The sequence below is a fragment of the Colias philodice genome, chromosome 5 (genome assembly GCF_061535455.1).
Source record: "Colias philodice isolate Cphi_HAF_F1 chromosome 5, ilColPhil1 Martin Lab GWU primary, whole genome shotgun sequence".
Taxonomy (NCBI): domain Eukaryota; kingdom Metazoa; phylum Arthropoda; class Insecta; order Lepidoptera; family Pieridae; genus Colias; species Colias philodice.
Window position 1 is genome coordinate 3,851,554 of NC_143090.1, and position 25,701 is coordinate 3,877,254.

The following is a 25,701-nucleotide window of genomic DNA, read 5'->3' on the forward strand; positions in this document are numbered from 1 at the left end:
AGTGTGACTACTGCTACAAATTACAAAATTACTTCAGGAATTAAAGAGATTAATTCCTGCAAAACAAAATTATTTATACAAGTACATGCATTTCCTTCTTGTTGCTCCAAGTTTATCAATATTATCAAGATTCGCAGTGTTAATTTGCTAGTTTTTAATAACCAGGAACTCTACAATTTCTGAACTGCGAAAGGAAAGCTGTAAATTTTTATATGTACATAGTATAATTTTTAAAGTGTCACCTTTCATAGATAAAAAAGAGGACACTATCCTATCCACAGATCCTATCTCTTCAGAGCGAAACTTGACAGCTTTGCACATTTTCTTTTGCCTGCAATACATTAAAATTCATTTTTTTTGTCGTTATCATGTGGTTAAAATGAACAGACCAAGAACAGACATGAAGACATAACTTTTTTACAGAAATTGTAGAATCAGTGTCGATAAGAGAGTGCTCTCTAAAAACTTTGAAAAACCAAATGTAGAGAATTTAAAATGATAAAGTTTTCTTACATTTTTCGCAGCGCACGGTATCATATGGTGTGCCGTGTGGTAAATTATATGCACTTGATGCAATTTCACTATTTTATACTTTACAATGCGCTTATAGCTAAAATGACTTGAATGGTTTTACACTAACAAGTAATCCCACGTGTTTTGCGAAGAAATTGCCTTCAGGTATGTGTGACGTTAACTGGAATATAGGCCTCTTGTAAACACAAAAAGTACTTGTGCCGTAAAAAACGAGCCGTGTAGAAGAGGCCTTACTCTATCTATATTTATTTTAAAGGATTTAATTTAATGTATTGCTTTATGTTTAAAGTAATGAATTTAAAATTAATATCGGAGAAAGGAAAACTTGCAATTAAGGTTTATTATCAAGTCTCGAAATAAAACCACATTGGAGATCATTTTTTATTTATTAAAAAAAAATTACAAAATAATCTATGACTTATTTAATATATTATGGCAATGTATATAGTAGGTACTTAAATAAGTTATTGACCAAAATAATATTACATACATTAATATGATTTATATCTATAAATTTTTGGTTATTCAAAATGCAACTATTTAATAATCAAAAGATTGTTCAAATTTCTACTATGGAGTTCTTATTTCAATTTAATTTGTTCTTTAATTAACGACTGAGTTAATACTTATATACTACGACATATTATATTTATTAATAATACGTAAACGTTCTTGAAGTCAAACAATATTAGGTACATTTTCATATTAATAATTTTGTCTCATAATAAATACCATAAAAACATATCACAATGTCAATAAATATTACGAAACTAGAGTCAAAATAAGTTTACTGACCCTGTTCATGCTTAAAAAATATTAAATAATTATGATAAATAAAATAAATATTGTATGAATGGTGAAGGAGTATTATTCGGAGCAATAGCAGCCATCTTTAGTGTTTTCTTTAATCCAGTCTAAATAGTTGGTAACCCTGGTGTAAACTCCGGGATAGCCAACCCTAGCGCAGCCATTACCCCATGATACAACACCTGGAATAAAAAAAAACAGATTTAAACACTTTTGTGATGGTATAATAATTAATATACGTATCTTTTAACATATTCTTGAGGATTGAAATTATACAAACAAGTTAAGGTAGGATAAAAAAGAAAAATAGAGTAATTAATAACTGAAAAGAAATCACTGATTAATCAACAAAATTAAATATAAAATATTGATAACGTGTTATTTATGAACTTCAATTAGTTAAATTTCTAGGCAGTAAATTTGCAGGCAATAAATCCTATTATAAATTGCATATTTAAAGACGATACTTTATATATTGTAAACTATATGGGTATAATAACTACATATAAAACTAAGGATTTTCATCATAAAAAATGTAATCAAATAGCTTTTCATATTCATGTTATTTGCAAACACAAATAACTTCAACCAAGCAAAGAGGTTTCAGAATAAACACACTTAAGTAGTTAAAGTTGAAATGTTTATGCACTTAACTCCATCATAAAATACAGCATTAAACTTAATATAAGTGAAAGGCGTATTTGTTTTTGTTTGATATAAAATAAATGCTTTACCTATAAGCTCGTAGCGTTTGTCGTTCTTCCTTTCTGTGATGAGAGGTCCACCGCTGTCACCCTGGAGAAAATAATGTGACTAGGTCAAAAGGTCAACTTTTTAAATAACCTGAATATTTCAATTATACGGATTAAAATATATTCCACTAAGAGATACGTAAAATAGCTCTAACTGTTATTAATAACAGAGGAATGTTAGGTCTAAGTGACAATTTGATGTTAAGTGGTCAGTGGTCACCACCGATGGTCTGATTTATTAAGCCTACTATATTAAATAGAGTCGAAAAACGTAAATTCTACATAATATCTATTATAAAGCAATACAATCTTACCTGGCAAGAGTCCTTTTGTCCAGTCCTAGGATACCCAGCACACAACATATTATTCGTTATCATACTGGACGTATACTTAGTGTTCTTACAATCCTTGTTACTAATCACAGGTACTTCCACTTCTTGCAGAGTACATGAGACCTTGCCCTCTTCGGTCAGAGTTCCCCACCCGGAGGCTACTGCTTTAACTCCCACGTATAGGTTATCTGTTGAATGAAATATATGAATTATTGATTGAAGTATATAGAATATATAAAGCACCTTAATTATGACTAAGAAAACACTAACATTTCGTTATAGTAACACGCTTATTGCCATAGTCCAAGAAAATTCCTATTTAAATATCGCAAGAGTCAATGCCAGAATTATAAGAAGAATTTAATCCAAATCGGATATTTATAATTAGAATACAGAATATCATAATCAATTCGGTAATATTGTTAATGTGAAATATTTCCGTTCACAATACACAGGAAAAATGCAAAGACTGAAGGATCAATCCAGAATTTCAAAATCGTGGGGGCGATAAGCTTCAAATTGGAATCTACAGTACGTTTGTTTGTACCATTTTCTATAAAAAGTGATTAGGTACGTAAATACTTACGTGAGTATTAAAACCAAACATCTTTTTCACTAATTCATTAATAAAATACTTGGATGTCTACATCCAAATGTTTAGGCAACACTTGGCCATATTTTTATTCATTTCTATCTACTACTAACATAATCAGCAATATCAATATCAAATCATGTCCAAGCAATTTTCGATACCGGATTTATCTCACGTGACCTTTCACTAAGCATATTTATTTTAACACTTTCTTAATTCTTCCACGGCCTTGTTATTGATAATGACCTGAGTCGGGTCACGGTCATTGCGAAGAAAACTTATCTAGGAGTACGTGTGTTAATGTTACATTGTTAGTTGTTACCATTGGAATTTATCTATACAAAAATTAGTATGCTACTTACATCCTCTAACGGTCGACATAATATAGGTATGTAAATTTAAATGTAAAATTCTGAAGTTTTTAAACTATTTATTATGTAAGATAAAAATTCCACCTTTCCTGTATTCTGTTAGATAAATAGGACAAACAAAAAATTTTAGATGAACTTTTCTAACTAATCCTTATTGAAAGAGAATTGAAAGTTATATAGTATGTATATTTAAATAAATACCTGGATTAGTTGGCAAGCAGATCGGCTTAATAGTAGCAGACATAGGAACTCTTTCGTTAAGGCGAAGCAATGCTATATCATTGTCGAAGTTAGTCAGACTGAACTTGTTAGCAATCACTCGAATTACAAATCTTGTCTCTGGACGTATGGTCGTGTTGCAGCGGTTATGTTCTCCAAATGTGACTTTTATCATGAACCACATGAACCTGAAAATATAACCAAAATTATTCATATATATAAATATAATAGAGTTTATTAGGTAGAGCCTAGGTAGAGCTTAAAATATGATCCTTAAGACTATGGCGTCCCTCTATTCGCTGGTTGATTATTTCAACGAATGCCCAGTCGGCTATAGGTATTTCCAATTTCCATCATGTTTAAATTTGTGAACTCCGTCTCCTATCATCATCCTATCATAATGTAGAGCAAAAATTAGAAATCTAGAGATTAGTTTAAAAGAATTAGATTAAACTTAATTAATTCATAACGCTTAACTAAAAGAATTCGTCAAAATTATGAGGACAGTAATAAAAAAAATACAATTTGTTCATAGTCACCCTTTTTGACCTTTTTCATCCATGTCAGTCATATTAAAATAGGTACTTTTAATTGACGAAGTTTTAATTACCAATAATTACGAACCTACTCCACATCAGGCAGAAGGTATATCAGGCAGACAATATTGAATGAATGAATGAATGAAAAATTCTTTATTGCACATTAAATACAGGATTAGAAACTAAGAGCTATACAAGTAGTAACATGTACAGAGGGCGGTCTTATCGCTGTAAGCGATTTCTGCCAATATTGTGAGTACCGTTAATTAACTTGTTACGTGTGTGAACTTTATCATTTTGAGGCATCATGGAGTAACTCATTATGTCATTACTGACCAAATTAGTGACGCGGGGCGAAAGTTACACGGAATATTTTAGGTTAAAGACAACCATGGACTAGTGCTCTATTAAAGTCCTCTTTTACACTTTCTCTTATTGTATTCAGAAACTTATCACTGTTTTTGCTTACCTACCGTTTTTGCTTTTACTCTGTTCGTTTTTTATTTATTTTTAGCGACTTTATGATACCGTTTCGGTACGATTTTATTGACTTGTAATATCTTTGATATTTGTATGATGAAATATTTTATTTAGGAAAGCAGGTTGTAAATCTTTTTTAATTGCAGCAAATGAAAAAGGAGCGCACAATTTTCGAACGCGATCATTCGCTAACGATTTTGCGTGATCAAATCAAACAATCAAGGTGAAAACCGCAAAAAAAAAACACTAAAAGGTTCACAAATACTGCCAAAGTGGACATTTATAGAGGATGTTGAACTCTAAGTTTGAAGCCAGGCTCTTAGCCGGTTTAAGGTGAACGCACTGATACCATATATTTGAATTTACTAATTCGGACTCAGATATTTTGGGCTTGTTTTCCAATTCTCAGGTTGTCGGACCCGTATTTTAATGATTTACGATTCCATCTGCAATTAAGACGCACATTAGATATATTTTATTGAATGTTTATAAAAACTTATTTAGTTCCACGTCTTATCTTGTTAATGATTTCGTTAAATATTGAAAAATTTATTGCATTAATTTAGGCATGACGCATAACTAAAGGACAAGGGCCAAATACCTATAACCTGTGTTGTTTACGCGATTTTTATTGTTAAAATTTTATGTCTTTGTTTGAAACGTCATTATAATTTATAAATCATTGCACAACATTAAAAATGCAAATAACACTACCTAATAAAAACCTACACTACATTTATAAGTAGGTACATTACATTTTCATCTCTGTTGATTTTGTACTCAATTATCTACCAACTAGCTTCCGCCCACGACTTTGTACGTGCATCCCCGTTTTTCCCCGTTCCCGCAAGAATTTCGGAAAATCCTTTCTTAGCGGATGCCTACGTCCTAACATCTACCTGCATGCCAAATTTCAGCCCGATACGTCCAGTGGTTTGGGCTGTGCGTTGATAGATCACTATATCAGTCACCTTTTTGAGTTTTATATATATAGATAGGTTCCTACCAAAGAAGAGAAACCTAAAAATACCTATTTCTATACATATAATATAAATAAAGGTATAATCTTACACGTTTCAGATATTCATCATTAACCCTAATATTATAGTGTGTCAATTGTTATAGTTTTAAAATTACTTTAGTCACCCCATTATCTACCATTAACCTTAATTATATTTAAATAATTTTTAACAAATATTTCGTGGAAATTTGATTGGGTATTGCTGTTATTGTAACAATAATAAATAATGAAACAACAACAAGGTTTTAAAGGAAAATTATATAAAACACTAAACAGGACAGAAGTATCACTATTCGTTGCGTATGTTTATATTTTATTGTATTGAATAGGACAAACAAACAATTATTTCTTGAAGTGAATCTTCTTTAAATTTTTTCGTTACGCGTGACATTTTTCCGTTACGCGCCATCTTTTGCTTATCCATACCACGCGAGATTCGACGTATTTCTGTAAAGTTGCATATAGTAATTTATTTTTTGAAAAATAAGGTCATAAAGAAGTTTCACTTCTTACGTGTGTACACTAGTACACGCACACTTTTTTTTTATTTTTAGTACTACATATAACGTAAGTAATAAATAAAGCTATCTCTATTGATTGCAGGTGCGGTGTAGTTAGGTTAAATCCAAAAATACCAAAAAAATTGCCATAATATTAGGCATGTTTTCTAGTTTATATTCTCTATCTGTTTATATTCTATCCTATAATTTTGTAACCATATTATTTGGATACAGAGTTAGAGTAAAAATGTTGTACAAATGCCTCTTCTTCAGAGATATAAAGATTAGAGAGATCAAATAATAAAGATATCAATGTTTGATCTACACGTAACATTGTAGTCTACCCTTCGATTTTATCTTAACTCAAAAATGTAATTAATTGAACACAAAAAGTAACAACCAGATTATTTATGAAAGCGGAATTCCGTTGTTAAATAATTAGCTGCTCTTACGAATATTTATTTCGACAAAAGCTGTTAAGGAAAATATCATTGCAGAAATTAAAAAGGTTGTGTTTTATTGCATATCTTGGGTTTAATTAGAACCCCATGTCGCCAAATTGACGTTTATCTCGGTCAAGCAAATTGAATACAAACAAGAATGCACTTTCCGATACTAAACTTAAGTTTTTGTTTTGTACGTACCAACAATGTTATTCACGAACTGGTTTTGCAAAGAATGATGGTAAACAAATAATTTGGATGTCCTTTAGGTCATTGTTTTTAAGCAAAATACCTGAATACACCTAGGTCGTAAGTACCTATAATAATAATTATAGTAACTAATGTGCACGCGTGAATTTTGTGGGATATATTTTGTTCTTATAACCCTTGGATCATAACACTGATGTATATACTACTATAAATTTGAAGTATATACCCACCTAGTAATTTAATAAAAAATAATACGTCTAATTTATATACTCTATGCTATGAACTATCCTTTTATCAGACATTCAATTAAAGTAGATAACTAGTTTATAAGGCGAAAGTTGCAACATTTTCACCACGATGTGACCTTTTGTTGAACTTGCAAATAAGTAATTTTACTTCACAAAAGTATTTTTTGTGTATCCAATTTCACTAGCGGTTTCATTACCAACTGTAAAATCAGAAGACAGTAATTCCCTTCCATATATTATTTATTTATTCTTAGTAACTTTAACCTTATATGCAACTTAAGTTGGCTGTTAATTATGAAAAGACGTACTCTATATTAAGCAATGATGACTTTTCCTCCTTAACATTTTTATTTTTTCATTTTTAAGATAAAACAGGTCATCATGATCAATAGAGACTGCTCTTAAAATACATATTTTTGTAAACAATCACAATCACAAATACAAGAATGTACAAAACGCATCCCTGAGGTACCCCAAAGAAAACTTGTTTGCCAAATCACTCCTTTCTAGATCTACACGTTCAAACTAAGCTTCGTTTTCTATCAGAATATTAATTTAAATAGGTAGTAAAGTTCAGTATATTAATTAAAAATAGTAAATAATGATTTACCCTTTAACACAATGAGCAGCGGTGAGTACATATCGATCGTTGATCAACATGCCACCACAGTAGAAACGCTTGAAGTAAGTTAACTTTGCCATCCACGGGAATTCGTTGATACTGGCTTCAGTACCACCAACGATACGGGATACTTCATTTCTTTCGCCGCATTCTGGAATCATATTATGTGATTTGTGAATACTTTCGTAGGTACGCTTTTTATCTCATACGCACAAAATCTAAATTCAAGACGTGCAAAATAGCTAAATACCCTGTTAAAGATGATAATATTTCAAATTAGGTAGTTTTACGAGGAGCATAAATTGAACTAATAAAATAACCCTGAAATTGTAAATACGATAAGGTTATGTGCCTACAAAGGTTCGGCACAATGTGGAAATTGACTTCTTCTACTTATGTTCTTGTAATCTTAATAACCCTTACCTACTAGTATATGAATTGAAATGTGTTGACAATCCCTTGCGTCCGTCAATTAAACTAACTTTAGATGAGCTGATACTCACTGCAGGTGCATGTAGTTCTGAGCTGGTTTGCCTCCAACAGCGGTGGACGGTTCCCCCATACTCCTCCGAAGAAGTTCTTGGAATATATTCCGCGAGACTTCCGCAAGGAATCACCAGCCTGCCATAAGTATTTAGTTTGATAATGAAGATAACGTGAATACATCAAATGATAAAGCTTAACTTCAGAGCATGGACATAAATAAACTCGATAGAATTGTAGAAACTTAAAATGCTTTTAAACTTGGGCCATCTCTACTGACGCAGAAAGTAAGGACAGGCTACTGTTTCAAAACATTAACAGGTTAGTTATAGTTTTATACATAGTGATAAAAGTATCACGAATGCTTAATGATCGATACCTATTGGTGACTTCTACGCAGCAGCAGGTTTATCTATTAAATGTAATATGAAATAATTATTATTTAAGGTAAAGAATATCTATGAAAAAGTAACAAGAAAAGTTAACCAAAATAACATAAAAAAGCTTTATCGTGCGGAGTTTTAAAATTTAACCGTTACAGAAAATGGCAGTTAATAAATACCTAGTGAGTTACCAATTTGATCAATCAATTTTCTAAATATTCAAAAAAACTTCTCTTTTATGTTTTATGTTGTTTGTGAAACTAGAATTTCTTGAATTAAAGGCCAAAGGCACCAAGATTGATATTTGAATACCCCGAACTTTGGTATTAATCAAGCAACATAATTTAGGTAATTTATTGATGGAAATCTGAAAATAGTTTGTGCGTTAATTTATTCCTGGTGGTTTGTTTTGCCGCGCTTAACTTGCTTGTAATCATTGGCATATTGTTTATTAATTTTTTATTTCGTAACCCCTTTTTTATATTAAAGGTATATTTAATTGAATATAAGATTAGATTGAATACAAATAACATGATCTCTTTGACAATATTTCTACGAAGCGCACATACAGAACTCTAACAAATCAGGAGACGGATTTTGTAGAGTTCTTGATTATTTTGTTTAAAAAAATGAACTTTATTTTGATTCAGGATAAACTAAAAATAAAACAAAAATCGAAGTCACAAATAAACAATTAGCAAATTACAAACAAAACAGAATCACACTAACCTCTGAACTAGTGAAAGTTACAACGACGATCAACAAAACGATGCACTTCACCATGCTGGTCATCACGCATAGATTATTAAATTAAAAAAAATAAATAAAAATTCAAATTTATAATTTCGCGCAAGATAACATGCGCATCGTTTGAACTTGTCGCGCGCGCTCGCTACCGGACCCGCACTGACTTACGGTCACATTCGAGGACGTGATTTGGATACTGCACACACCCCACTTGATTGTCTATTAGAATACAAATAGAAAACAACTGTTAAATGTAAATACTCTGTGTGCTTTAAATATTTCCTTGTCCTTTTGTTTCGTCATTTTAACTTTCGAGCTATTCGAGGGCCTAACCCTTTGAAAAAATAGAAATTATTTAGGTACCTTTCTGATGAGCGGAATTTTTTCGCAGCTTCTATACTTAGCGGAAACATTATTTCAGTATTAGAATATTTAATTTATTTTTATGTATAACACGTTAGTTACTATAAACAATTGAAAAATAATTACTCTACATAAAAGACAACGCAAGAAAATTTAATTCTATATGTAGAGTCAATTTATTTGATCGTTAATTTAACTGAATCCCATCACGAACTACTATTATAATACTGCAATCCGCATATTTATTTTCAATAGTTCAGCAATAATAAAATCAACAAACGCCTCCTCCATACATCCTTGTGGCCGAGAGACGAGCGAAAGTGACACTTTCCAAGCAAAACTCTCGATTGCTGCCACTTAACAAATCGTACGGGTCACGCTGAAGCATGTTTATGTGATCTTCCTCATTAACAAAATATACATTAAACACAATTATTAAGCGAATTGAAAGCTTTTATTAGTATAGAAGATCCTATTTACCTAAAAAAGCTAGTGAGATAAGCTCTCGTAGCATTTAAGAATCAAGATACTTTAAATAAAGTTTGCTTTTATTATATTACTAGAGGTCCGCCCCGGCTTCACCCGTGGTACATATTTCGCAATAAAAGGTAGCCTATGTCCTTTCTCGGGTATCAAAATAACTCCATACCAAATTTCATGCAAATTGGTTCAGTAGTTTAGGCTTGATTGAGTAACAGACAGACAGACAGAGTTACTTTCGCATTTATAATATTAGTACGGATGTCTCTATGATAAGATTTTATTGTAATTCCAACTCTTTGGAGAGTTGTCAGAAAAAAACAATAATTGAAATGTGTACCTACTTGTTCTATTGTACAAAAGTGAAGACAAGTTTAAGGCACGCGCCCTTTATTATAAGAGCGGTTAAAAAATTTTGTTATATATATCAGAAAGGAACTATTCTGTCAGAATTATTTAGTTAGCTAATACTTGGCTAATACCTTTTCATCGCCGGCCGTTATAGCTCGCATAGAAAGGTAGAGCCGAAAGTTCTAATTAACAATATTTATTTAACCTTATTCCTAAAATTATGCAAGTTCAATGTCTTCTATATTTACCAACGAGATATCTGTGAACATATTATATTTTGTTGAATCGTGCTCTGTGCTATCTTTTACCATTTATCACCGACGCTCTGCCAAAGAACTGGCACTGTATTTTTTTTTTCGTTGTTCTGTGAATATTATTAAATTTTTAGTAAAAATAAACTTTTCTCTTGCAAGCATTTTCCTCTTGTCTACCGAAAGTTACGTTATAATTTATTTATCTATCCAAAGGTATGCGTACTAGGTCCGATAATTACATTCAAAGGAGGTTTCTAAGAATTAATCGTGGAAGTTTCAATCAGCACCTTACAAAACAGGAAAATGTAGAGCAAAAATACAAGTACACACAAAATACAACTTGGCGTTGCATTATAAAGAAGTAATAAAACACAGTGACTTGACTTATGTTCCCGTGTCCCCTAGCTGGGCCAGAGGCATCCACAGTGCTCATCTAGGTGTGTCTATCGATAGCTTACCTTTTTATCTCGCTCCAAGTTTTCCCGATTTTCTTGGCTGTCCGCCACCAGGTCTGTTTAGGGCTACCACGCTTACGAATAAAACACAGTACCTATACTTACATATAATATTTTCCCTTCATAAAAATGGAAATCAATTAAATTATCAATATTTTATCTCCTACTTAATAAATGTCTACAACCAATATAACATGAAAGTAATAGATGATGTTCGCAATTCGAAAGTAAAGTGTTTTGCACGATTTTTTTCTAGGCAATATTTTTGAATATGATTAACATAATATTTAAATGGTTTTGCGCTTTAATGCTTTAATTTACGATGACACGTTTTTATTCATTTGCTAATTTTCCTGTGTTCTAGTTTACACAAAAAGTGAACGTAAAAATATTGATGAGAGACTTGTAGCAGATAAAATAGGATCTGCATTTTAAAATCCTTTTAAAAATAGTAATGTTTATAAAAAAACAGCGTGTGAGCTGAGCACACGTGTCAGAAGTGAAACTTCTTTGGCAAGTTTCAAAGATACCAATATCGTCGCCTTACTCCGTGACGTGACGGTATTGCCATGACGCGACCTTGACCTTCAACAAGTCTAAAGAAGTTTCACTTCAAAAATATTCCAATGCGTGATGCAGTAGAACTAGTTCTACTTTCGTCGGTACAAGCAATCGGACAGTTTTAACCCAATCCTTATAAAGCATCCTAAAAAAATCATAAATTTTAGGAGATGGTCGTTAAAGGATAAAAGACATATTAAATTTGAAAAAGCTTTATTTATTTACAAATAAGTTAATTAAATGTTAAATACTAGAATAAAATAACAAATAAGGACTTTAAAAAGTTAAAAACTTATATCTTAAAAGTTATTTTTGACAACAAAATAAATTAATCTTAAAACATTAGTATTTTATACTCTAATAGCACAACAAACAATTTATCGTGACGTAGATCACAGGTACAGCCTAAAGAGCGTTCTTAAATACAAATAACGTTATTAAAAATATATTTAAAATTAAATACAATTACTTTATATAAAACAATTATCCATATCAATATAAAATTTTATTATTTTATGATAATTAATTGAAATAAATTGTAATTTTATAGAGAAATTCCTTTGATTTTCAATAATAACAACATTTTTAACACATATAAAACTGAATTACTTTATATGCTATACCAGAACAATGTTTATAATGATTACAAAATATGAATTTAAATTTGATTAATGTGTAATAAAAACAACCAGATAACTATTCTAATAAAAATAAAAACTATTATAAAAACATATATTGCCTAAACTATAACAATGAACACGTAGGTAGTTCTACAGTTGACTTACTATCTATTGGTAATCTGCACCACCGGCCTGACACATACTAATTCATAAAATTATTACATATACCTATAACTAAATATTAAATAATTAGAGGTAAAATAGAAGCAAACTAAAATATTGGTTATTAAACACCGATTAAACAATTTGTTGTCAAAATAATTATTCTAGAATTAATTAAAAATTTTCAAAACCGTATTTTTATGACGCATTTCTTTATTTGAATAAAAAAAATAGTTGAACTTAAAAATAAGCAAAATGTGCTCTACGTATGTAGTCGTAGTACTCGTGAATTTAATATTATAAATTACTGGTTATATCTATTCAAGTATATACTTAAACTATTATTTTACAAAAAGCACTAGATTGAATATTTTTACACGAACGTGTTAAAAACATAAAGGCGGTACTTTAAGTATATACATGATACATCTTTTCGTATCCTAATACATGAGATAAAATTAAATTACTTTTAATTTGAAAGCTATTTACAAAAAATATCGAGAAAAATATAAAAATTAAGACTAATTAGCACAAAGACATGTATCTCTTAAGTTGGCCTTCAGCCAGGGTAGATAGCGCGATATCCGGGTATAGACACCGGGATACCCGGGTCGTCCGCAGCCAACACCCCATGATACTATACCTGAAAAAAAATAAACGTTAGATCTTCCGTTATATTAATGAGTACATTGACTAACCTACATTCTTAATTACCATTCAACCAATGCGATTTATATCTTAATCGTAACTGCTGATTAGCCTTGGTATTCAAACGTGAATTTCATTAATAAAAAGGTACATACTACAACTACTACCTATTTTTTAATATAAGATTAGAGCATGGGATCGCTTGTTAAGCGATTCCACAGTCCATATGCATCTATGTCCGAAGATGTGGACGTAGGCACTCTTTTTTTTTAATGCGTGTGTATTTTATCTATTATTTCATTTTATAAAACCGAGACAGTAGGTATTCCAAATGCATCTACTACTTCTCAAAGCTTAATAATTAACAAATAAGTTGTATAATAATTGTTGATACTTACCAACAATCTGGTATCTATCTCCCTGCTGTACCAACAACGGACCGCCACTGTCGCCTTGGCAGGAGTCTGTTGATGCTCGACCCGCGCAAAGCTGAAACAATATTATGATGTATATTATAATAATATAATCTACATTTGATATAGATAGGCTGTAGTTGTATGAAATATATTAAAATAGTTCCAACTATATTACAAATTAATATAGGTCACTTCTCAAAGATGCAAGCAGCTCTTCCCGGTTGCGCCGGATTGATTTCGTATTAAAAATGCTGAATGTAGCGTATGTAAGAACTTAAGAGTAATGAAGTCTTTTACTGGTAAAATTATGTGTTTAAGGGCCGATTTTTCAATGCTTGGATAAAACTTATTCGTCGAATAATGTATAAAACTACCATTTTAAAAACGTATTCTAATTGCCCGTATTTGACAGTTTACATGACATTTTAATATGATCGTGTAATACTTTATTGGACGGATAAGTTTTATCCAAGCATTGAAAAATCGGCTCTAAGTTGCATAAAGGCTCGAGTAGCATTAACTTGTATTTGCTAAAATAATTCGTAAGGATAAAGTAAATGTGATTGCATCAACTGCAGTTACTTCTGTTTTCTTTGTGCCAGATACAGATACGACATTCTAACGTTTTAAAGAGGAATATTATAATTAATTGCTTTTTTCAATGTTAGATCTGTGTAATATTGTCTAATTCCTCCAATTCAATCAATCATAATCATGACCATTGACCATATTATTATTTTAAAACATTCCTATACAAATCTAAAAATTGGATCGTTTCCACACAAACTTGTTTAACATCTTGTTCGCATAATTATAAAGTAATGGATGCACAAATTTTAAATAAAATCGGACCATTTCAGTAACTGATCAATATATCTAAATAGACTAAAATAATTATCTAGTGTTTAAATATCTTCATCCTCGAACAGGGTTATACTTTGGATTAAGTACGGGTTTTCAAACGAATCCATGAAAATGAAAATTAGTTAAAATATAACAAATAATAAAAAATTAAAAAATCTCACCATGTTATTAGTAATACGTGAAGCTCGATACTTCATACCGCGGCACTGTTGTAGAGACAGGATGGGTACCCGCACCTCTTGTACGATGGCGGGAAGCTGACCGCCTTCTGATGTTCGACCCCAGCCTACGACTATTCCTTCTTTGCCCGCTGGTTCTATACCTGTAAATTTATATTTGCAATTATTTATTTAGCATATCCCTCTTGCAAAAAAAAATAAACAAAAAATTACGATCTTTCCTGATCTTTATTTAGCCCAAAATAAAGCTCATTATTATGAGAATTGTTGTCTCTTCTGTTTGTTACCTTTTGGTAATAAATTAAATGATTTTCATTCCGATTTTAAAAAACGCAACAATAAAATCGTTAGAGACAATTCACGTTTTTAAATATTTTACTTACTCGCTGGAGGCAAGCAAACGGGCTTGATGATCTTCGAAAAGCTGACAGGTTTCCGCAATTTCAGCAAGGCAATGTCGTTGTTATAAGAGTCGGCGTCAAAGCTTCGGTGTCGAATGATCGCTGTGACTGCGCGCATGATGGCCGCGCTCTCCGTGGTGAGAGTTTGGTCGTGGTCGCCGAGGATTATTCTGATTTTCGATCGTTTTAATCTGAAAATTAAAGACTGGAAATTAAAGCTTGCTTTTCGGATGTTTGTGTGGACGTACGCAAATAATGTAATGTGTGCGTAGAGGTTACATAATATACATACTTATAAAGCGGTCTTACACAAAATAAATATAGCTGAAAATTACATATGTACTACGTCTTCAATAAACATTGAACATAACATTCGCACGAGTACCTATCATACTAAAAACATTAAGAGCTATTTTCAATTAAAAAAGCTCATATATGCCATTTCAGTAAGATTTACGTATTACTCACTTTCTGACACAATGTGCGGCAGTGAGCACATACTCCTTGGTGACAAGAGAGCCTCCACAGTGGAACTGTCCATCATACACCAGCCGGACCATCCAAGGATACCGATTGAGGCCCGCCGGAAAACCGCCCACTATACGATTTTCCTGATTCGGCCCGCCACAATCTGGAAAAGTGAAAGTTGTATTGGTTACAGGTTCTATGCTCATGCTAGGTTGGAGCAATGACCGACTACTTCATGGTGACTTCCATATTGCATTGCAGAGGAAGTTGCAAAAACACGGAAAGAAAGCCTGTTACTTGCTTGTTAATATCTTCAGTATCGTAAGTTAACACGTACAGCTTTAAATGAAAAGCTCGTAAAATAAGTGTATCATATAATTATATAAGATAAGTTAAGAAATAAAAAGAGAAATTTACCATAAATCTAATGTAATAAAGCGATGAAAATATCATGCAACAATGAGTGAAAATACTTACCGATTTTACGTGGAAGTGGATTTGCTCTGCCACATTCTAAAATATGAAGGTGAGGAAAAATAATTAGATAGAAATACAGAGTGATATGATGTGATTTAGTGCTTTGAAATAAGTTTTAGAGTATGATCGTACTACGCTATCTAGTGTTTTAAACCTTTCAACTATTAATCAATTATTTTGGTGAATAAAAGGCACCTATACCTATATATTTACAAAGAAATACAAAAATTTAAGAGCAAGACATATCGAGACGAGAAATAAAATACAACGCTAAAAACCTCATTTATGAACAAACTTTAATACGAAACGAAAATTTGTATACTCAAAATCTACGACTCATATGTTCTACCAGATTCCACAACTTTTCTACAAATACAGTGAGAGAAGAGAAAATAAAATGTGATTAGAAGGTAGGATAGTTCTACGTACCACATGAACAGTTCCTGACCTGGGTAGATTCATCTTCATCATCTTCCACGCTCTGCTCATCAAGTAGTGGTACTTCTAATCCGAAAATGGAGTCGAATAGAAATCTTTGCGTCCTGTTTCCTGATGACACCTAAAGCCAGTAAGGAATCGGTTATAATCATGTGTGTATACTTATATATAACATTTATATACATAGTTAATAATGAACATGTCGGTCGAATCGGTTTACCCGTTTTATAAAAAAGGTATAATTTGTAGCATTTAGGGAAAATATAAATATCCAGTGGTGAAAGAATTCTGAAATGGGTCTGGTAGTTTCTGAGATAAACATGTTCAAACAAACTTTTCAGTTTTAGATTATTAGCAAATATAGATTAAGCAGCAGTAGATTAAATATCGGGCAATAACTACGCAATTCCTATAGAAAATTGATACCAATTAATTTTTGTTTCCGGACATCGATCATAACAACATTTTGGCATTTACCAAAATTGAGGTAATTTGGTTAACTTCATGTTACGTCAATGATTTAATGGTATGTTCCGTCGGAAGCGTTTACAGCTTACATAAGTTTTGTTTAGCACACATAACTATGTGAATTTACTTTCACGGCTGGTGGCTGGGCACGCGAACAGCGAGCGAATTGCGCAATGAACTCGGTCTTAATTGCCAACTAATGTCAATGTTGCTTTCTCAATCTTACTGATAATGACGTTCCGGTGTTGCAGGCCAAGTTTAAGGCGCATTTTCGGCTGGTCTTTGTGTGATAATCAAATTACAACTCTTGAGTTGTTTCGATGTTATGAGATCCGAAAGAGATTGTAATCTTCTTGGATAAGTAGGTATTACAATTAAGAGAAACTACCTTTCTTAAATGCTAAGCTTCATGTGCAAAGGATAACTACATAGATGCTTTTCCTTCTTTTGTTTATTTTCATGATGAGGATGATGATTTTCTATTAATTTACTCTACACTGTTTGATATCTATAAATATCTACAGAGATGTCGGTGATATATTATGTAGTATATATTGTATGTCTCTCTACAGTGGTCTCTGAAAAGCTCTATGATGCTCTATATTATCAAAAGCTGTCGCATAAATTAAAATACCTACTCCTACAGCTTTTAAAGAGTTATCTGGAAGACAGAAGCCACTATATAATTGTGTGTTGTACAATTTATGTTTAGTAATAAACACATGCTCTTTCTTTATCGTATAAATATAAAGTTGTAAAAGCAAATAATTGCTATAGGTTCTATCTAGGTATCTATCTATCAAACCAAGATCAAACCTGTAGACTGTAGTCTATAAAACATTAGCATCATAATACCTGTAATTATCTTTCAATGAATGTATCTACATTTACCAAGCAATAAATCGTCGCTTTTAATCAAAGCTAATGATCACAAAACGAATGAAACTAAGAGTAACTTGCCAGCATTTGTACTAACTTTCCCAACGCCACGTAACGCTGACGAAAGCATCTTCATCTCTGTTAGGTAATAGGTTATGTCACAAACTATCGAGGCTAAGGTTGTGACTGTTTATATCGACGCTTATATCAATAGATACGTGATACACTGTTATGGTAGTCGACCCACTAACGTGACTTGAAATATATTTGGATCAAATAGTTTTGTGTGCATAAACATTGCGTATGAATTATGCATTAGCACTTATTGTTTAAGAATTAGCTGAGTTAACTATTATCTAAAGTCCTAACGATAGAAACTAGGAAAAAAATCGTTTTGTTAATTAGATAAATAGTATGTATTAATTGAAAAACTTAGATATAGGTTTAAAAGCTAGATGGTAGAGCAAAATAGCATTGTGTAGTTTTAATTTTTCAGTCAATAGAAGATAGTCTACAATAGTATTCACGATATTATACGTATATTATATAGATAAATAGGTACTAGATACCAGATTATTTTTATTTAAGGTCAACAAACATAGGTATAGGCTGTGGGTATAGGTCTGTTCTCAAAAGGAAGTTTTTTATTGATGCGTCGCTACTATTGACAGTACCTATATCTTCCATGATAAGTTGACTACCTATCTTAGATAGGTAGGTAGATATTTTTTTAATTCCAAAAAGCTGATGATTCCTGCATTTATCTCTGAATATCATTCAGTTTAATAATATTAGTAGATATAGATAGAGCTGAATCTTCAATGATCAAAAAGTTCTAGAATATAGTAAAAATAAGAACTGGGTTCTTATTTGATTTATTATAACAAATCATAGCAGATCGATAATCAACTTGAAATTACACGTTTTAGTTACCTATTTCAGTCAATGTCAAATGGTCAAGGCAAGTAAGGTTACGAAGAAAACTAACTGGTAGACCATTTACAAGATCACTGGGGTCTAGTTTATTGTTAGCACTCAACTGTTATGTTTTTTAACCTTGGTTCCAATCACTGCACTTATTTTTACGTAAAGTTCAATACCATTCTATTGCCTAGACTTAGACACCGAAAATACACTTTATTATATAAAACTAGTTAAAATTACTTATGTATGTTTAAATTTGTTTTACATAATATGTATATCTATGCTTAAATTTGAATTTAAAACAAGTTTTTCATATAGGACACAACACAACTTTCATTAAGGACACAAACCGTATATTATGTATTAGCAAATGTGTGGTTTGACGTAATAAAGTTCAAGAAAATACGCAAAAGCAATGGTTGAAATAATTAAAATATATGCAATGAAAGCGATAAGTAATTATGCTACTGTTACTTGTATGTATGCAATGATACTCAACACTGCAATTAGATATTTAATATATTGGTATACTTTAACCAGTAAAAGTACATCAAAGAGATTACATTATAATTGAGGTCCAATTAGCTTTCTACAAAAGAAATAACGTTCCATTTCACTCGTTTTTTATTCACACCTACTTAATACCGAATCTTAAGGTCTCTTATCTACTTTCCAAAGTGTAATCGTGCCTTTCACAAGGTAATTGTTATTGTACTCTTGTTTTTGTTATCCACGACAGTTTATCAAAAGTAAGAAAGTGAATCAGCTGTAGCGCCAGCGCAAACGTGTTGTTATTTTATAGCCTCAGCTTAGGGAAAACATGCGAAGTATTTGAACCAAAAAAGCTCAGTATAATAGATAATGTGGATTAGTGGCATAGGTTCAGACTACTAAATGTGTACTACGATACAACCATAATATTATAATAATTTCTCTCAAACTAAACTTTTAGATTCAATAGATCTAAAAAATCAATACAAATGTATGTATTTAAATTACTCTGATGCCTTCCTACTAGGTACATGTTTTTTTCTATACCTATTCCCATTTATCTTTACATATATATTTTTTAATAGAAGCATTAAAAATAAATGTCTTAGATATCAGATACCTATAAATAAATCCCAATAATGTAATTATACTGATCTGTGCATAATTACAGATTGTATATTCCACGTGTTATTCTTGCGTGTAAAACCATTCATAAAATAATGTAGAACAAAATGTCGGAACCGGATATATAAGAATTACGTAAATTTAAATGTATAAGAATTATTCAAGCGAAAAGTTATGTAACTTCATAATTGGTGTATAAATGTATAATATTTAAAATATACCTAACTAGGTAATATTATGACGAAATTGTTGCGCCTGCGGATTGTCATTTTAATTTATTCGTGGGAAGTCACATTTTACTACTATAGTTTAGCGGAATTATTACATTGTAAGTATAGTTCAATTATGAGATTAGGTACATATTTTGGTATAAAAAAATAATAGATAATAATTATTTCAGTTCTACGATGACTAGAGAGAATACCTACCTACAAGAAAATAACTTACTCGCGCAGATATTTTCTTGTTAAGTGATACTAAATAGATTCCTTTAAAACATCAAGTTCATTATTTCCGTTACGTAGATAGAAAATAAAAAGTAATAAATATGTTACAACTTCACCCGTTTTCAAGTATGAGAGGGGTGTGGTAATTTTCAGATACGAGCGTGACTTCGTTATACAACTACAACACTATGCGTGTTTACTTAGTTGTGTATAAATAGGTATTTAAAATTCTAACCATTTATGTAGCGGTTCCATGTAATTCGAATTCCTTTTATGTTCTCAGATTATTAACTGGCCAGAACAACTATACTGTATACGTTAATTGAAACCGTACTAATCTAGAGCAAGGCGATTGTAAACAATTTATACAATAACAAAGCCTTAGAAGTCCTCGATAAATGGATTTAATTAGAACAGATGATAATACAATAGGAAATGCTTGCTAATTTATGGAACGAATGGACTAGGATATAAGCTTGTTCAAGATTCAATAAAGGGAGGTAACTACCAGTACTTTCAACCGTAAGGTTGAAAGTAGTAACACAGTATTACAATAATATTGTAATACTGTGGTAGTAGTAGGTATCTAACTAGTATGTTGGTATCGCTGTAATTATTCTAGAAAGGTAACATTTGAAAAAGAAAATTATTTGAATTTGGCTTTGAACCATAAAACCTTCCAAAGAGACAGAGCTTTATGTCAACATCTCTGAAAAAACCCAACATCGAAATTCACGTAACGTTAAGATGTAATAAAATCCGAACCTTTTATGGAATTAAAGAAAAAATTTGCGAGTTTTTACATAAGTGACGTAACGAGCCGCAAGCGAAAGTAGATCACATCCGTGTTAATTGTTCATGCAATTAATGTGCTGTCGTCAAAACATTATCATTTATAAATGGGTACCTATTTAAATTTCAGCTAAAGATACTGTAAAACATGTTTTTAAAATATACGAATTACGACCAAAAAAACATCAGAACCAGATGATTTTTATCCTAGCTGTCTTGTGTGGTTTTGTGGTCGGTTACATTTCAAATAGCTTTTTTAAAATACCATATTATATGCGGGTACCTTTATCAGAAATAGGCTTATCATTTTCATTGCCACGACCAGCAGTCTTAATTAAACATTGATTTGTTAATGGAAGCAAATAATTTTTGTTAATTGATACATACTTACTCAGTGTTTAGTTACCTATTTTAATTTTCCGTAGCTTATTTATATGTACCTAAATTGTAAACTGTATGAAGCTGGAAGACATTGAATTTTTAACAGCTTGGCTTTTAATGTAGGTACTTGGAGCACTGTCTTATGCTTTGTTTAAGGTTCAGGAAAACTTTTACAAACATTTCAGTTTCATAATCAAAAATTGTTCTTGGCGATGAATGTAGGTATTAAATGCACCCTTGCGATTTGTGTGGTTTAATTTAGGCCTAGCTAGAGTACTACTTATACTCGATATGCGTATTTTTTTTCAAAATTACCAAATTGCTCGTTAATTATTCTTAAACTATTTATCAGCTTTTCGTTTACTAATGAATGTAAATAAAGCGTGGTGCAATAAATCAATTAACATTGAGTAGTATCGGGTTGAGAAGTGAATGCGCTCAGTGGAAAGTAAGAGTGCATCAGAGTCAATGCACCTACAAATGACCGATAATAGGTTAAGATTTACTCACATGGTTGTCGAGGGTGTGTTCAACCGTTATTTCCCTGGCTCTGGAGACATAGCACACAAGGAGCACATAAAATATACCCACTGATCTCCATTCGCACATTGTTGATCCGTTGTCGGGCGCGATAATTTCGGCACTATTTATTTGTGCGGCATCTCCGCTTGGTTACTGCCGAATTCGGTCTCGATTCAATGGCATTATTTCGCAAACGTTGGCTGGCCGACTATCGCCGTCGGCCGCGGCCGCGGAATCCGCCGCGGGTTGGAGTCCCCGGCCACCACTTCGCGGACTTTCTCTTCGCGCCAAAACTTTGTGTGGAGGTGCAGCCCCACCTAGCTAGCGCTGATCTTCATTACTCACAAGGAAGTAAAGACGTTAACATCGATGATCTATTTTAATGCTAAGTACTCAAATTTTACTCAAACCATCGAAATCTTAATCCTGATCGTAACTAAGTACCTACTTAATCGTATTTCAAATATTTCTCCTCCGTCATATTATAATTATAATATACATAATAACTATATACAGTATTTCAATTGCCTAATTAAGTAGGTACCTACCTAATTAGTTTTTAATCATGCCGTCAATGATGATAATTGATAGGCAGGTTATAACATTTAGGCACAGCTTATTGGTACCTATTTAGCTAAGGCTAAATAGGTAGACCGTACCAATAAGCTGTGCCTATAACTATGTGTAAATAGGGAATGATACCTATTTAAATATTTTCTTATAAATTATTGTAACTCTTTTATTGTAATAGGTGTACATTATGTGATAAAATCAAGAAATTCGGTTATATGATCCATTTCTAAGCTGTACCAAATTGTATTTTTTATTGTATTAATTATTTTACACAAACCTACCCTTCGTTATTTACTATACCTATTATCTAATCACAATTTTCAGTTTTGTATATATGTACTTATGAAGTTATGACTGCATTTTCTGAATCCAAGATAAAGAAGAAAAAATAAAAACATGTCATTTGGTATTTCCTTGACGTCTAATGAAAGTGAAATCTGATTCTGTAGCGTTTCCGGAAAGCCCGACAGGCAGTAAGCACCTCGCAAGTCGTTAGAATCACTTGCCAATAATAACGCAGATCAATGTAGGTATTAACTGACTTATGATTAAAGAAAATAATCGTTTATTTCTTCTCATACATGGCCATAGGGGATACATAAGCTATTGCTATCCAAAACTTGGAGTGTCAGACAGACAGAGTGGTTTACAGACGCCCCTATTATTATAGTTGTAACTATTAATTAATTAAGATTACCTAATCTTACATCTAAACCTGTAGGTATATACCTACAGGTTTCTATTATTAATAACTATAATATAATCATGTATTTACAAATGATTCAAATATATATTAAACTAGCGGTCCGCCCCGGCTTCGCCCGTGGTACATAATATTTACGTTTTCTCTACATAAGAACCATCCTGGTACTTCAAGGAATATAATAAAAAAAGAATTATCGAAATCGGTCCACCCGTTCTCGAGTTATGCGCTTACCAACACATTTTGCGATTCATTTTTATATATAAGAAGACTAGCGGTCCGCCCCGGCTTCGCCCGTGGTACATGTTTACGTTTTCTCTACATAAGAACCATCCTCGTACTTCAAGGAATATAATAAAAAAAGAATTATCGAAATCGGTTCAGCCGTTCTCAAGTTATGCGCTTACTTACCAACACATTTTGCGATTCATTTTTATATATAAGATTATTTACAGTACTTACCGTGAAACCTGCTTACTTTGCCACTTTTTCATATGTCAAAAAGTTTGATTCGCTTTAAAAAAATATAATTGTATGCTTTGTATGAAAACGTAATGAGTAACCTGCACCTAGACGTAGTAAATTTCATGAAAATTTACATTATTACTAAATATCTATTTCATTTTTGTAAATTATAATATTTTAAGCATAAAAACAATTATGGCAAAGTTAGCTGTCACTTCTGGTAAATTTGCCATATGAAAGAAAAAATGAAATTTTTTGAGTTTATGAGGTTAAAAAGTAATATATTTGCACTCTTCCTATATCCCGTAAAATAAAGTAAAAACTTTATATTATTTAGCACTGGTAATTTAACTCTCTAAGAAGGTGGCAAATTCACCAACCTTTCCAAATTATTTCCTATATAAGAAGAAGTTAGGGTTGTCAAATAAAAATGTTTTCGTAGTAGGAACAATTTAGTAAAAGTAAAAAAAAACATCAATTACTTCTAGTTAGTTTCTTAACTTTGAATTGTTTTACATAATAAAACAAAAAAAAAATAGTACTCATTAAACTAACTAACTTTTTTTTTAATATCACACATTACACGACATTCCTAAAAGATTTAAACAATGACAAATTCTTATTTATATGATCTTGATTGAATATAAAAATTGTTGTTATTTTAAACTTGATAGGAACCAATCCAATCAAGTTTTAAAGTCCTTTTGTACACATTATTTCCTATTAGCTGTACTTTATGTGTCTCTATTTCTTTTGTGTGTGCAATAAATAATTAAATAAATAAATACCTTTTGTAAAACAACCTTCATTTAAGCACATGCACTGTGTAATTCATACCTGGCTACCTAACTATTTATATTTTTTTTTCACCAGTCAGTAGGTACTTACAATGACAATTTAATTAAAATATTCATCAGAAATTTTGTGGCAGCCCTAACCTCCAACAAAACATGGCAAAGTCACCATCACAGACGTTGTGATTGGGGTTGTTGAATTTACCAACACCAATTGCGAAGTAAAGGTAGCTTGTAGCACAGTAAATCAGCTTTTATTTAGCTAAAGAACATTATGTTAACATACTATCAAAAAAATACTTACGTAGGCAATGCTTTTCCCGTTTGTTTTTGTAAAAGTTCCGGAGCACTAAGTTTCATACCGCCAACATTCGAAAAAATTTGGAAAATCCAAAAGTGCACGCCTCATAATTTTTTTTTAATAAATATTTATTAATTATTATTTTTGTTTATTTAATAACAATTAAACCACATCGAATCAGACCCTGAAAAATGAAAGGGTTCTATTCCTGAGCATACTCAAGCGTAAGAGAAAAAAAAAGACTCGATTAGTAAAGTATTTCGGTCGCTATCGTGTTAACAAGAAAAAGGATCCGCACATACAGACACACGGACGTCCAAGACAGAACTTTTTTAAACTGTTTTTTAACAAGTTTAAATAACAAAAATGACATCAAAAATATCATGAACGTTAAAAATTGTGTTTTTTCTTAATATGTGTGTGTATGTATTATCTTACAAGTGCAATGTATGATACATAAAGACATTTTAAGTTTGAAAAATCAGATGTTTTGCGCGAAGTGACAGTAGTACCCACCATGTACCCACCTCAACGCTTCGCTTATGAGGCGTGCAAAAGTAACCGCCGAAAAAGACATCTCAAAAACAAGCTGGGTTGCCACATCTCATTCGGTGTTGCCATTTAACTCATAAATTTTACTATACAGGCATGCATAAATGACAAAAAACTGATATTAAGATGTGACTACACTTTTTCCCTCAGAAGTTGGCTATGGCAAAGTCTGCAACCGTTGGCAAAGCTAGCAGGTTTTACCGGTACTTTTAATTATTTAAACTGTAAACATTTCAGCAACACCAGATTCACCTGAAAATCATTCATTCTTTGTATTTTGATAAGTCTTGAAGAACTTGAAGAAGTCGTTTGTTCGAAAATGAATCTGTGTCTTTTCGTTACGCTCTGAAAAAAAATATATATAC

The 25,701-nt window shown here is 31.6% G+C and overlaps 2 protein-coding genes across 3 annotated transcripts; both read right to left on the bottom strand.

Annotated features, from left to right (window-relative positions):
• Window positions 1-901: 901 nt before the first annotated feature.
• Window positions 902-9,454, bottom strand: LOC149488372 (trypsin-7). The gene is made up of 7 exons (XM_089695509.1): window positions 9,266-9,454; window positions 8,174-8,291; window positions 7,659-7,821; window positions 3,590-3,795; window positions 2,408-2,613; window positions 2,076-2,136; window positions 902-1,523 (listed from the first exon to the last, which is right to left on the bottom strand). Exons 1-7 carry the CDS (start codon window positions 9,326-9,328, stop codon window positions 1,402-1,404), a joined length of 939 nt encoding a protein of 312 aa, XP_089551635.1. The 5' UTR covers window positions 9,329-9,454; the 3' UTR covers window positions 902-1,401.
• Window positions 9,455-11,943: 2,489 nt separating this feature from the next.
• On the bottom strand, window positions 11,944-22,209 carry LOC149488373 (trypsin-1-like). Of its 2 annotated transcripts, XM_089695507.1 has the most exons (8): window positions 21,937-22,209; window positions 16,412-16,541; window positions 15,983-16,018; window positions 15,506-15,668; window positions 15,020-15,228; window positions 14,619-14,779; window positions 13,576-13,666; window positions 11,944-13,172 (listed from the first exon to the last, which is right to left on the bottom strand). In XM_089695507.1, exons 1-8 carry the CDS (start codon window positions 22,033-22,035, stop codon window positions 13,051-13,053), a joined length of 1,011 nt encoding a protein of 336 aa, XP_089551633.1. In that variant the 5' UTR covers window positions 22,036-22,209; the 3' UTR covers window positions 11,944-13,050. The 2 variants fall into 2 exon arrangements, with proteins under 2 accessions (XP_089551633.1, XP_089551634.1); XM_089695508.1 differs by lacking the exon at window positions 15,983-16,018 and having other exon boundaries at window positions 21,937-22,208.
• Between the last annotated feature and the right edge of the window lie 3,492 nt (window positions 22,210-25,701).